This window comes from Salarias fasciatus (genome assembly GCF_902148845.1).
Source record: "Salarias fasciatus chromosome 23 unlocalized genomic scaffold, fSalaFa1.1 super_scaffold_20, whole genome shotgun sequence".
NCBI classification, from domain to species: Eukaryota; Metazoa; Chordata; class Actinopteri; order Blenniiformes; family Blenniidae; genus Salarias; species Salarias fasciatus.
The window spans coordinates 13,498,717-13,510,835 of NW_021941230.1; the positions used below are offsets into that span (position 1 = coordinate 13,498,717).

Genomic DNA, 12,119 nt, shown 5'->3' on the forward strand with positions numbered 1-12,119 from the left:
ATGTGACGACACACTTGAGGCTTTTGCAAACCTCTGACTGTTTGTGTTGAAGTGAAAGTGGAGGCTGGGAGCGTCCAGACGTTTCAACGGACCGGCCCCTCAGCGAAGCATCTGCACGAGGAGCGCCGGCCTGGATGTGACTGAGAGGAGAACAGATGTCTTCTCTGACTGGAATAACATCGGCTCCGCTGCACGGTGAACCCAGCACCTTCCTTTTAACCGCCAGGAGGATAACCACAACAAAAGGCTGGCTTTCCGTTTATTCTGGCTTCAGATGTGGGCTTTTCTTTTTGGTACACAATGGATCAAAATATTCTGGCCTTGGTGTTTGATGTGGGCTTTCTTTCCTCATGCTGGCCTGTTTTTTTTTTTTTTTCTTTTTCTTTCTTTTTTTTCTTTTTTCCTCCCAGTGTTTAATTGGGAATGTGCTGAACTGTGTTTGATCAGAGCGTTCAGGTGCTCTAAATGAGAACCAGACCACAGACGGAGGGGAGAGAAAATCACCGCGGTCACACCTCTCCTTTACGGATTCCGGCGTTCAGCACGTCCGTCCTGCAGAGCGTGACCTTTAATTCTGATTGGCGTCGCAAAAAACGTGGGATGAGTTGCGCGGCACACCGACACGCTCTTTTATCATTCAAAGTGCGCGAGAGCTATCAACCTGAATAAATAAATCCTCCTCCTTATCTCACAATGCAAAAGCTGGATAAGCTCTCCCAGCGGGGCCTGGGCGGAGGAAGCCGTCAGCGCCTCTGTTTGGGTTTCCCTTCGCCTCATACGGAGACAGAATCCTGTTTTTCTGTGCGATCCATCCTCCCGGCCCTCGGCTCCCCCGGGGAGCCGTTTCCCCGGCCACGCCGTCCATACATGAGCCCTCCTTCCTGCTTATCGTACGCGCTGGACCTATATCCATCATCTGCTGATGAATCTGCAGGAATAAAGAAAACAGGTGTCGGCGTTTCGAGCTGTTTGTGAGGAAATATTTGTCTTCGGCTGTGTGTTTGGACACCTGTAGCTCCTGTGGACTGGAGTCTGCCTCCAAACCTGAATAATTCCCATTGTTTTTTCTAAAAGACCTTGAATTGTATTTGATTTTTCCCCAAAAATACCACAAAGAGTCTCTGAATGTGTGGATCAAAAAATAATAGCAATGATGATATTCCACGGCTGGCGTGATTTGCAGTCGGCACGCGCCTGGACCAATTTGTCAGGAATAATCACTGTGGGCTTTGATGATGTGCGCCTCCACGAAGTCTATATTCTACATTCTGCCCCATTCATCAAAGGAACAAAAGCGGCAATTACTGAAGAGAACACGTCTCAAAACGTAGCATTAAGTTCCATCGGCGGGCCGACGTCCAGGTCGCCGCTGACGTGCGCGAACTGAAGTGGCGCTTTTTGGTTTAAATGTAAGAGAACAGCAGATTTCAATAGATTTATGACATTTTCCTCACACTCTGCTACTTCTGAACCCAGAAAAGAAGAACAAAAAAAAAAAAGACCTTAGTGTAAAGGAAAAACAAAGCAGGGAAGCAGACAAAGGTCCATCTGCCAGCGCCGTAGGACGCCACATGAGACCCGACAGAACGGCGTGAAAAAACAAATCTCACAATGGGGCCAACGACGAGGGATGTATGGGACGGTGTGTGGGTGGAGGCGGCGGGGGTGAAGGTGTGGCCCTGCAGGTCAAGCCCGGCGCTCTTCCTCTCTTCCCCGCCGGGATCGAACCCGGGGCCCTGAGAGGACAGGAAGTGACCGGAAGGTCACGGCGCAGACCGCGGGTCTTCCTGCCGGTGTGACAGACGCCTGTCGCAGCACAACAAGATAAACAACACTTTTTTTTAAAGAAATTCAGCTCTGATTCAAAACAGGAAGTCTTGATTTGTGCTTTATTTGATTCAATTCAAGCTCAGGGGTCGGTCGCGGCGACCTGCAGGCGGCGCCGCTCCTCGCTCCTCCATGTTGGGTTTGATAAAGCCCTCAAGCTCAACGGCTTCGCGGACGCTTCCTCTCTGCCAGAGACGCGCGCGGCCTCGCCGATAAGATAAACTACACTAAATAAAAGAGTGAGGCCTCCTTCAGCTTCTCCAGCCAAACAATTCAGACGTCCGCGTGAGCAGATAAGACGGACGGCCCACTCCCGAAACCTCGCGCACACACACACACACACACACGCTCACACTCGTCCCTTTGTGCCCTGATAAAGGAGACCGGTGGATGCGTGTAATCAGCATATTATTGATAGTCTTAATGAGAAAGGCTCTGAGTCACTGAAGCCATTAGCCAGGATAAAAGAGGCTTAATTGTTTTGTGTGTGTGTGCATGTGCGTGTGTGTGTGTGTGTGTGTGTGCATGTTCCTGAGCTAAGATCAGGCTAATTAAATCCATTTCCTTCGTTAGCAAGTTTTTTTCTCTCTTAATTAAGAGGGTTAATTATAGGCCTGGACAGGGGTCCCGTGCACGTTTGGGTGCACGTGCGTCCTCTCGGCTGAAGTGATGGTGTGATCCTTACGAGAGCTGCCCCCCCTCCCCCTTTGTTTTTTTAACACGACGAACATTAAACAGCTTTGATATTTGTTTAAATTGAAGGAAGAAGCAGGCGTGCGGAGTCGGATGGTGTCTGTGGCGAACGATCCAGTCGTCTGCCTCCAATTTCAAAAGCTGGGAGCGACGCGGCACACTGTCTTTGATAATGCGCCCCCACCCCCCCCACGTCAGCCTTTGTTCAGTAACAAAAAAGCAGATACATCCCCCCCTCTGGTTGGAAACGACTGCCGTTTCCTCGACTCCACGCTCCACACGCCGTCAGAGGCATCAGCCAACAGGTCTGCCGTTAAAACCGACTTCTGTCTCCACCGGCGGCGCGCGGCGGCGCGGGGAGACGTCCGCCGCATACCAATGGCGGGGAACAATATTCCCCAGCACGCTCCGTCGACGGCAATAACATGGTTATGGCTGCCAGACACGAGAGGACTCTCCCGGCCCGCCACCGGACACACACCATTACGTTTGATTGTGCATGAGGTGTGTGTGTGTGTGTGTGTGTGTGTGCTCGTGCCCTCGGGGTCGCACATCCTGTCGGGAACGGCTGATTCAGGACTCCGCGCCGGTTTTGCCGGTCGACTTGGGCCCGTGCCGCCATAACCGTTAGACATCTGTGGGTGGGCGGCGATCTGCGGCGCGATGATGAGGACGATCATCATCCTCCGCGGCCATAACAAGACATTAACACCTTTTACACTCTGTTGACTCCGACACGGGCTGCAGGCGGCTTTTAGACGCGTTAAAAAAAAAAAGAAGAAGAAAAAAGTCACTTGTCTCAGCAGCTGAAGCGATGGAGGAAAGATTCAACGTCTGCCGAAGGAAACCCCCGTCAAATCCAGCGTCTCTGACCGCGGAATTCACCGATTATTATTACAGATTCATATTAAACCACTTTATGTTGAATATATGAAACCAGTTTCATTGTATACGCTGATGACGCGCTCTTAATATTGCGTGAATCCAAACACCCGAGGCTCGGGAAGTTTAATTAACCAGACGGCTGCTCGATTGTGTCTGTGCACCGGAGCAGACATTTGGTTTGGTTTATTTCATTCATTCGTGTTAAATTGTTGACGAAAACGGTTCCAGGTGACGGTGAGCGGTTTGGAAAGTCCCTCCGTGACCATTCTAACTGTCTTCATTCCACCTTAAAAAGACAAACGCTGAATGGAGCTCTGGGAGCGGGAAGGAGGTGAAATGGCGAATGCTCTCGGAAAAACACTTGTTCACTTCCATCTCATCAGAAACTGAGGTATGATGGGAAACTGGAGTCGCTCGCTGCAACTCCTTTTGGTTCCAAGTTGACGGAACTGCATGATAAAAACCAAACAAATGCTAAACAGAGAGCGCTGCTGACCAGCTGGGTGTACATTAAGCCGCAGTAAAGCAGCGGTCGATGCTTCCTGCGCTCCGTGTTTTTCCGACGCTGCAGTGTGGGCGACGCCGTAAAAGGCGCTGGCTGGACAGTCGGCCGTATCTCTGTGTGAGAAACGTCCCCTCCGTCCTCGCTCCCGCTCTTCGGGGACCGTTGTTTTGTGGGTTTTGGGGGTTGCTTCGCCGCCGCGTGCGCTCGTCGCCGTCGCGCTTCCCGCTGGTGCATCATTAGGTATGGCGTTTTATTTGCCTCTGGTGTGTTGAGGCGGCGGCGGGGGGGGTCAGCGTCGCAGCGGCAGTAAACCAGCGCAGCCGTCAGGCCCGCACACGGGAACAAACACCCCATTAAACCGAGGCCTTCACATATTACTGTAATAAAAGCCTCCGCTCTCGCCTTTATGGGCTTTTTAATTATGTCTATTCGTCTTCCTGGGCTTGTGAGCAACAGTTCGTGATGAGCCCCCATCTCATGAATACTCCACCTCTGGCAGAGGCTGGAGGGGGGGGGGGGGGAATTAAAGGCAGAAAACCCAAAATGGCCCCAATCTAAAATATGACTATTGTTACTGGGACGGCGCTTTATGTCTCAGCTCGCAGTGTGGAGCCAACGCCGTCGCTTCTCTCTTTGTGAGGGTTTTTTTTTCTTTTTTTTTTTATAGATGTAGATTATTCTTAAAATGGAAAAATCTCACGCAGCTCCAGTGAATTGCACGGCGGCTCAGTGGCAATGGTGTGTATTAAATTATCTGGCCCAGATGAGAGCGGCGGCCGCGCGAGCTGCAGATTCTGGGGAAAAAAAATTAACTGCACAAATCACCCAAGCAATGAATTCAAGAGGAAATCCAGTTCTCTGGGTCATTCCGGCCCGCGTGGAGCTCCTCCCCTGCAGAGGGGGAGGATTTGTGGAGCTCGACATGAATGCATTTCGAGCCTGAACCGACAACACCGCGAGTTTTGGAGAAGTGTCGCCATAATAACTCTGCAAGAAAACAGAAACGGGAACCTTTGTTTCATTTAAATCCGACAAAATCAAGACTTCGGCTATAAACACTTTATTGGCTTCAGTCAGGTGCAGACAGAATACCCCGGAGGCTTGTGTGTCCTGCAGCAGATTACAGCCGCCGCCGCCACAACCGACAGCAGCAGAGCCAGCGCCGCCCCCGCCCCACCCAGCAGGGCCGCCGGCCGGTCCGCCGCCCCCGCCCCACCCGGCAGGGCCGCCGGCCGGTCCGAGACTGAGGAGCAGAGGACGGCTTCATTAACAGACGCCCGGGTGAACGCAGCGCCAGGCGGAGCCAGCCGATCCTCACCAGCTTCCCGCGTCCGGAGCTTCTCCGTCGGCTCCGTCTCCTCCAGGAGGACGGGGCCCAGAGCCGCCGCCCCCCCCCACCGAGGATCTGCACACACAGAAACCTTCTGCTGAGCACGTTTTAGACTGCCGAGTCCGCCGCTCCCGACACGACTGAGGGGGTCGGACAATTAGAGGGATTATGTCAAAATCAATCCTGCACATAAACGGCGTGCGTCTGCGCCAAATGAAGGCAAGCAAGCTTGTCTAAACACGAGTGGGATCTTTGCTCGTCTGCTGGGTTGGAACCGATTAGTTCCCACAATGCTGCCCGTGTTCCTGAATCACATGTTCCGAGTCTCGATGGCCCCCACGTTGTTATTTTAATATAAAGTATGAACACTTGCAGCGTGGATAAGAGCCACAGGCTGGATGGAAGCTGTACCGTCGTCTGCGAGGCTCCTCTTCAGTCTGGGCTCCCTGCAGCTGCTCTCGCAGCAGCTACACACCTCGTTGTCTCCACCTGATGCCACCCATCTGCCCCGGGGCACACACACGCATTTCGTTAAGATTTCCAAACCGTTACAGCGCAGCGCAGTGGGGGGGAAAAAAACATGCGCCAAACAGCAACTGGGGGTTTGTCTCTTCCAACCTTTTGGCTTCAGTCAAGTATGAACAGGCTTTGTGTTGCGGATCGATGGGAACGGAGACCTTCGACGCTTTCAGCCGACAGGTGATGTAGAGCTGGGGGAGAATGAAGTGACCATTAAAAGACTTTCATGTAATATTCAACATTTTCCCCTCCAAACAACAGTCCCAACTTCTGTCAACTGAAACTTTGGAAACTAAACATTTCTTTTTGGGAAGAAGAAAGAAGGGAGAAAAAAAAAAGACCCCATGAAAGGACCTTCAAAAGCTTCGACTCCAACTCAGGAGATTTTAATGAGGCAAGAGTTGTGAAAATTAAATTACCAGCAAAAACAAAACTAATTCTGCCATAAAAGAACCAGTTGGCTCCGTAAGAAAATGTGAACGACTTGACGAGGACGACTGTTTAAATACCAATTCTAATTGATCCGGGACATTTATTGATCCATTCATGGATCAAATAGCTGCTCTGAATGTTTCCATCTGTGCAGAAAGCAGTGAAACATTGAACAGTTTGACACTGAAAGGATTAGAGAAGGTCATCTGGAAAGGCTAGAGAGTAATTTAACTTTTTACTGAGTTTTACAATGAAACCTTTCCTGTGGTGAAGCAGAGAGGCTTTAAAAACCACCCTGATAAGTGAAAATGTTAAAATGTCAGTGCTGCAAAAGAAATTGAAAAGTGTAATTGATCATTGCTTTCAAAGCTGCGTTAAACCGTCTCCCACTTACTGAATACTTGTCATCTGAGAAGAACTTGAAGGCTTTCAGCTGGAACTGCAGTTTATCCTCCTGGCCCCGCGGCAGGAAGTAAGACTTGGCTCCTGTCAGCTTAGCGTCGGCGAAGCACCTCATCACAGCAAAACACAGCGTCCGAACCTCAAAAACAGTCCCGCTGACAAGCTTTTCTCCACAGTTTTCACAGAATCTCACCCGTGGTTCCCGATGAAGGAGTACTGGGGTTGAGAATAGGGACTGGGGCTCGTCGTGGCCACGCAGCTGTCCACGTAGATCCTCAGAGGAACGTGGTGACTCTGGAGGACCGAGGCCTCCACGTGCATCACGTCACTCAGGAAGTAAACACTGGAAGGCCTCTGCGACTGCCAGTCCTCTAATCAAATACAGGAGGGAAGACGTAAGTGGGAAAGTAAAGCCGGGGCCATCGATCCGATTAGATGAAACTTAGACGATGCCCGTGGGAAGGAGCGTGGCGGGGCGGGGAGGACGACTCGGGGACCGGCGCAACAAGGAAAACAGCATTACATGAATCAGATGCTGATGAGAAACACAATCAAGGGCCTGCGCTCGGAGAAATGACTTTCCTAATTCCCCTTCATAACTTTAAACAGTCCACGCAGCGCCGCAACTCAGCGGGGACGGAGCCAGGTTCAGCCGGCTGCACAGCCGTTTGCTCTCCGTCGTGTGGAATTAATTAGAAAACATAATGAGCTGTATATTGATCTCTCCATTCCGCGAGTGACCGCGTCGGGTCAGCTGCAGCCTACGAGGCATGTAATTTCAGCTCATCGCCATGCATCAAAAGTTTCTCTCCTGTTTATCAAGTCCCCGCTTAGCATCTTTAACAGTCGCAGCGAAGTCTGCAAAAAAAGGCCTTGAGTGATTACAATTACACCCGTCGCCGGGGAAATTAGCCACACCGCCTGGCGCAAATCAAAACTTGGTTCTCCTCTCTTTGACCCGCCCTCACCTGTCATGAGACGCAGGGAGAAGTGCAGCTGCTGCTCGGCTCGCGTGGCGGAGGAGAGCTGATTCCAGGCAGGCCTCGTGCCACCGCTGCTCACACGGTGCCTCCTGCGGGGACAGGCACAGGAGCAGCGAGTCACCGCCGAGAGCACAGCAGGTCAGGGGTGAACGGCGTCGGCACCAGGCTCCACCGCCGGGCGTTAACCCATAGTCCAGCTGGGAGCCACAAGTATCTCCACTATGGCCCTGGAACCATCCTAACAAGGTGCACAACCATATGCATAAGACTTAAACCAGGAGAGGGTGCTTGCATATATTATGTTTTATAACTCAACTGACGTTTCTCTCCGGCAAAGCTGCTTTAATATGAAGTACTTCATGCAACAAGTTACATATTGGACATTCTAAACCGACTCGAGCCACTGGTTTCATTTCAATTTCATTTTTTTGCGAGGCAGCGCTTTGGTTTCCTCTGGACTATGTTTAATACCACTTCATGCCACTAGAGGGTGTACCGAGTCACTCCAGCGTCTGGTTTGAGGGGGGAAAACTGCAGGTTTCGACCCCCCTGGTTACAGTTTTAGGGTTGAAAGTAGAAAGATGAAGCTTGAGACATTTTAACATCTGGCGAAAGGTTTTTGTGAACTGTAACTGGAATTTTACAGCATGACAGCCATGGCGCAACAATCAACATTTTCATGCAACAGACGATTATCATATAGCAGCGATAACATTCAAATGTAGAAGGCTGGAAGACTGCTGGAGCTGCAGGTTGGTCGACCTAAACTGGAATCGGCACCCAACTGGTGACCCTTATTAAGCCGTTGAATGGGACTTTACCTTTGATAGCTGCATTGCACTCCCACCTTAACAGGGTTGGTCTTCAGAATGAAGGTGTTTCTAATGGGTGTTGGAGAGTACGTCAGAGTAAACGTGTAGACGAGAGCTTCTTCAGTCATCTGCGGAGAACACAAAAGAACATTTCAGTCAGGTCAAATGTGCAACAGATGGAGACAACAGAGGAAGCTGCGTACTGTCATGGTGCTGCCACAGCCGTGTAATTCTGTCTGGAACTGCAGGACGTGGGCGGTGGTGTCCGCTGCAGGGCAGCCTCCCAGCGTCAGATCGGTGGGATGGATCAGCTGCCCGTTCCCTGAGAACAAAAGAGGAAAGACTTAAAGCATGACCCGAGGCCGCGTTTCCATTTTCAGCTCAATAACACTCATGGCAAGTGGAGGTTCAGCCACAGGACAAATAAAAAGGCTTCTTAATGCATCGCTGTAAAGTCAGCATCTGAGCAGCCGATGGCCCAGCACCGTGCCTCTCCTCAAGAGTGAAGAAATCAGAGGAAACATATTATTGATCCCAAAGTCCATAGTCTGTGCCATTTGCAGTAATCAGCGCCGAATGTCCCATCTTCACCGTTCCATTCAATTTTCCAATTCGGGCCTTTAATGTGACCTTTTATGTTTCAGACATCAGAGGAAGGGAACGGTAAAATGGACCTGTGCCGGGCAGACGTTACCGAGGAAGTTCTGTTTGACTTCTACCGTGACCTTTCCTTCACCGCAGTGCACCGACACGCTGTCAGCTGGCACCGGCACCCGCTGCTCAAACTCCAGCTGCACCTGGAAGAGCATCCGCACGCTGATGGAGCCGTTTTCATGAAGAGGAGCCACATCAATGAGCTGAAGTGGGTTTGCAGTACCTTCGATGGGGGATCAGGAAGTGGGTTCAGCTCTGGGCCTGGACGCAGCAGACTTCCTGGTTCCCTCTGCTCCACCTCACCCTCTGACCTCTGCAGGCTTGGTGAACTCGTCTCCTCGGCAGGCGGAGAGTGTTTGCTCCTGAGCTGGTAGCTCCTGAGCCGGTGTCTGACCGGAGGAGCGCCCGGCTCCATGTGCTTGGACTGACGATCCGCCGCCTTCGGCTGGGAGCTCGGCGTCACTTGCCGCGGCGAGGTTTGGTTCAGGGTCTCATTGGCGCTCAGGCTGAACTGGTCCTGCGCTGCCGAGAAGAGATTTCCGCCTGAGAGAAGAAACACAAACCCCAAGAAAAGCCTTTCCCTCAACCCCATCACACCAGTTCACACAGACTGCAGGGTTCGTGGAGCTATTACAGAGCAGAGCTGCCTCGGTGCCCTGATCTGAAGGACTGGATGGGATGCAGCTGCTGGCTGCTCCGCCCACTCTTAATAAGCTGATTGGAGTCCAGCCGGGAGGATTCTCAATCTGACACTCTTCCTCTGAATTAATTGAAATGGTTCAGCACAACAGAGCATTTAGAGCATTCTCGGAGTGTTTTCAGGGCGGACGCTCTCCCCTCGTCATGACGGTGATGAACAAAGACTTTCATCAACAGCAACGAGCCTGACCCCTCACACGAAGGGGATTTCACCGCCCTCACGAGGCAGATCAATCAGCGCTCTCGGGGAGTGTGAGACCCGGGGTCTCCTGTCCTGCCGGGGCTTGAATGTCGAGGCGAGGCGAGGCGGTCAGCAGTCTTGCGGAGTTCAGCAGAGCCCCTCATAAAACTCAGATTTATGATCGTCCACAGAGGGGCTTCAGAAATGTCACCGCCACAGTGTGTGTGTGTGTGTGTGTGTGTGTGTTTGTGTGTGTGTGACATCTAACAGGAAGCAGGAGGCGTGTCCTGAACCTGAGCCAGCAGCCACGTCCATCACACACCAGCAGAATGACCTGTTTTCTATTTCGCCTCCTATCAATCATGTGACGGGGAGATATTTCATATCTGACAGCACAGCAAAGCTTTACGCTCCTTTCACACCGCTTGAATCTCATTTTACAGAAAATCATACATTTTCATATATAGATAGATAGACAGCAATAAGAGACATTTTTTTTTGTTCATTTGACTTTATTTTGCACCAGAAGGCTCATCCAGCCGTCCTGACTTCCTGTCCGTCCATCCTGCAGCTCCTTTCTCTTCGCTCTGACTTCCTGCCCCGCAGACCAGCAGCTTTATCTCAAAAGTTTCTCGGCCCTCCGAGATCTTGTCCGGACTTCCACAGTTCAGTTCTGCTCAGCTGCCATTTCTTAATGACATTTCAGACAGAGGGAACTGCAAGCCGGGAGCACTTTGATATCTTTTTATAGCTTTCTAGCTCTGCTTTGTCGGCACGAATTAATTTAATTCTCAGATCTTCGCTCGGCGGCGGGAGCGATGCCTGTTGAGCGTTACCACAGGCTTTAGAAAGGGAACATATCACCTTTAAAACTGTCATCAGGTGACAATCACACTTTTTTTTTTTAAACTTTCCTTACAAGTCTTAATGAGTCAATTAGGGCCTAAAGAGTGGACGGACCTCTCAGTGTGAAGTGTCTGTGTGATGAAAGCTGTTCTTTTTTTTTTCTCTCTTTTGTCTGACGGCACATGGAAAGACGATTCGTTCAAACTTTTTTGCGTTTTTTTCATTTGCATTTACTTTTTCTGTAAGATGCATACATGGATTTAAAAAAAAAAACAAAAAAAACATAATCAGATTTGATGGAAAGAGGGTTCTGTTTTAATGGCTAAATGAATTTAAATGGTTCTCCTTGATACAGACAGAGTAATCGAGGCTGACCTACAGGAATACATTACAGCTCTTCCACTCTGTCAGGCGCTCCCCACAGACGCCCCGGCAGAGAGGCTGCTGTTGTCAGGAACTGGCTTTTATCTTCTGCTGATCAGCAGCAAAACAAAGAGAGGTGTGTGTGTGAGCGTGTGCACAGAGTGTGTGTGTGTGTGTGTATTGGTTCAGGGGGCTGGAGTGAAATCGGTGTATCCCTGCCAGTCAGGCCCCCTCTGCTGCTGATCTCTAACTTGGTTAGCTGCCCTAATTTGGCCCCTGGAGGGCCCTAATGTGGCTTCCCCATGGGGGCTTCTGAAAAGGGCCTGGCAGCTTCCACCTCTCCACACACACACACACACACACACACACACACACACACACACACACACACACACGACCACTCCCATCAGTGCCTGCTTCCAATAATCCTGCTGCTTTTTTCAGACTAGTGCAGGATGATGCAGGTAAACGAGGCCTCTCTCATGTTGAGACAATAAACACACACACACACACACATTTCACACATGTATATCTCACTTCTGCCAGATGGAAAACCCTCAGCCAGGATGGCACGACAACGACGCAGCTGCTCGGCGACAGTAACACGCGCGCACGTCCCTCGTCACATTTTGCTGACAGCACAAAGTCGGGGAAGCAGCTCGGTCTGGCCGGCGCTGCGCCGCGCCATACGGATTACGGTTATGGAGGCTCATTAAAAACATGTAGTGGGAGATGGATTAGTGAGAGCCTGCTGTTGTGGTGGGCGAGCCGCATTCGAGATCAGCGCATTTCTCCACGTTTTTGTCGGCGAATGGCTTTGTGTGGGACGGAGACTCTCGGCCATGTGCTCCTGGAGGCGCTACTTCAAACCATCGCAACTTTTTTAACAAATGCGCAAGAAGTAAGTGTGTAAAACGGGGGGAAGGGAGGAGAAAGTGAAAACAAAGGGGGAAAAAAAAAATACGACCGGGGTCAGGGAGGCTCGGGG

General features: G+C 51.0%; 1 protein-coding gene across 1 annotated transcript; it reads right to left on the reverse strand.

Annotated features, from left to right (window-relative positions):
- Window positions 1–509: 509 nt before the first annotated feature.
- On the reverse strand, window positions 510–9,887 carry LOC115383648 (zona pellucida sperm-binding protein 3-like). Its single transcript, XM_030085780.1, has 14 exons — window positions 9,872–9,887; window positions 9,266–9,564; window positions 9,083–9,185; window positions 8,592–8,710; window positions 8,398–8,516; window positions 7,562–7,665; window positions 6,787–6,964; window positions 6,586–6,703; window positions 5,859–5,950; window positions 5,652–5,743; window positions 5,229–5,315; window positions 5,003–5,153; window positions 3,059–3,204; window positions 510–574 (listed from the first exon to the last, which is right to left on the reverse strand). The coding sequence occupies exons 1-14, from the start codon at window positions 9,885–9,887 to the stop codon at window positions 510–512; spliced, it is 1,689 nt and encodes a 562-aa protein (XP_029941640.1).
- Between the last annotated feature and the right edge of the window lie 2,232 nt (window positions 9,888–12,119).

Bases quoted from the DNA above. Each gene is read 5' to 3' on its own strand.
- LOC115383648 (XM_030085780.1), bottom strand. The intron at 5,154-5,228 runs GTGAGGATCGGC...TCTGCTCCTCAG, and splicing joins GCTCCGGACGCGGGAAGCTG to TCTCGGACCGGCCGGCGGCC. The intron at 3,205-5,002 runs GTATTCTGTCTG...ATGGCCGCGGAG, and splicing joins AGGACACACAAGCCTCCGGG to GATGATGATCGTCCTCATCA.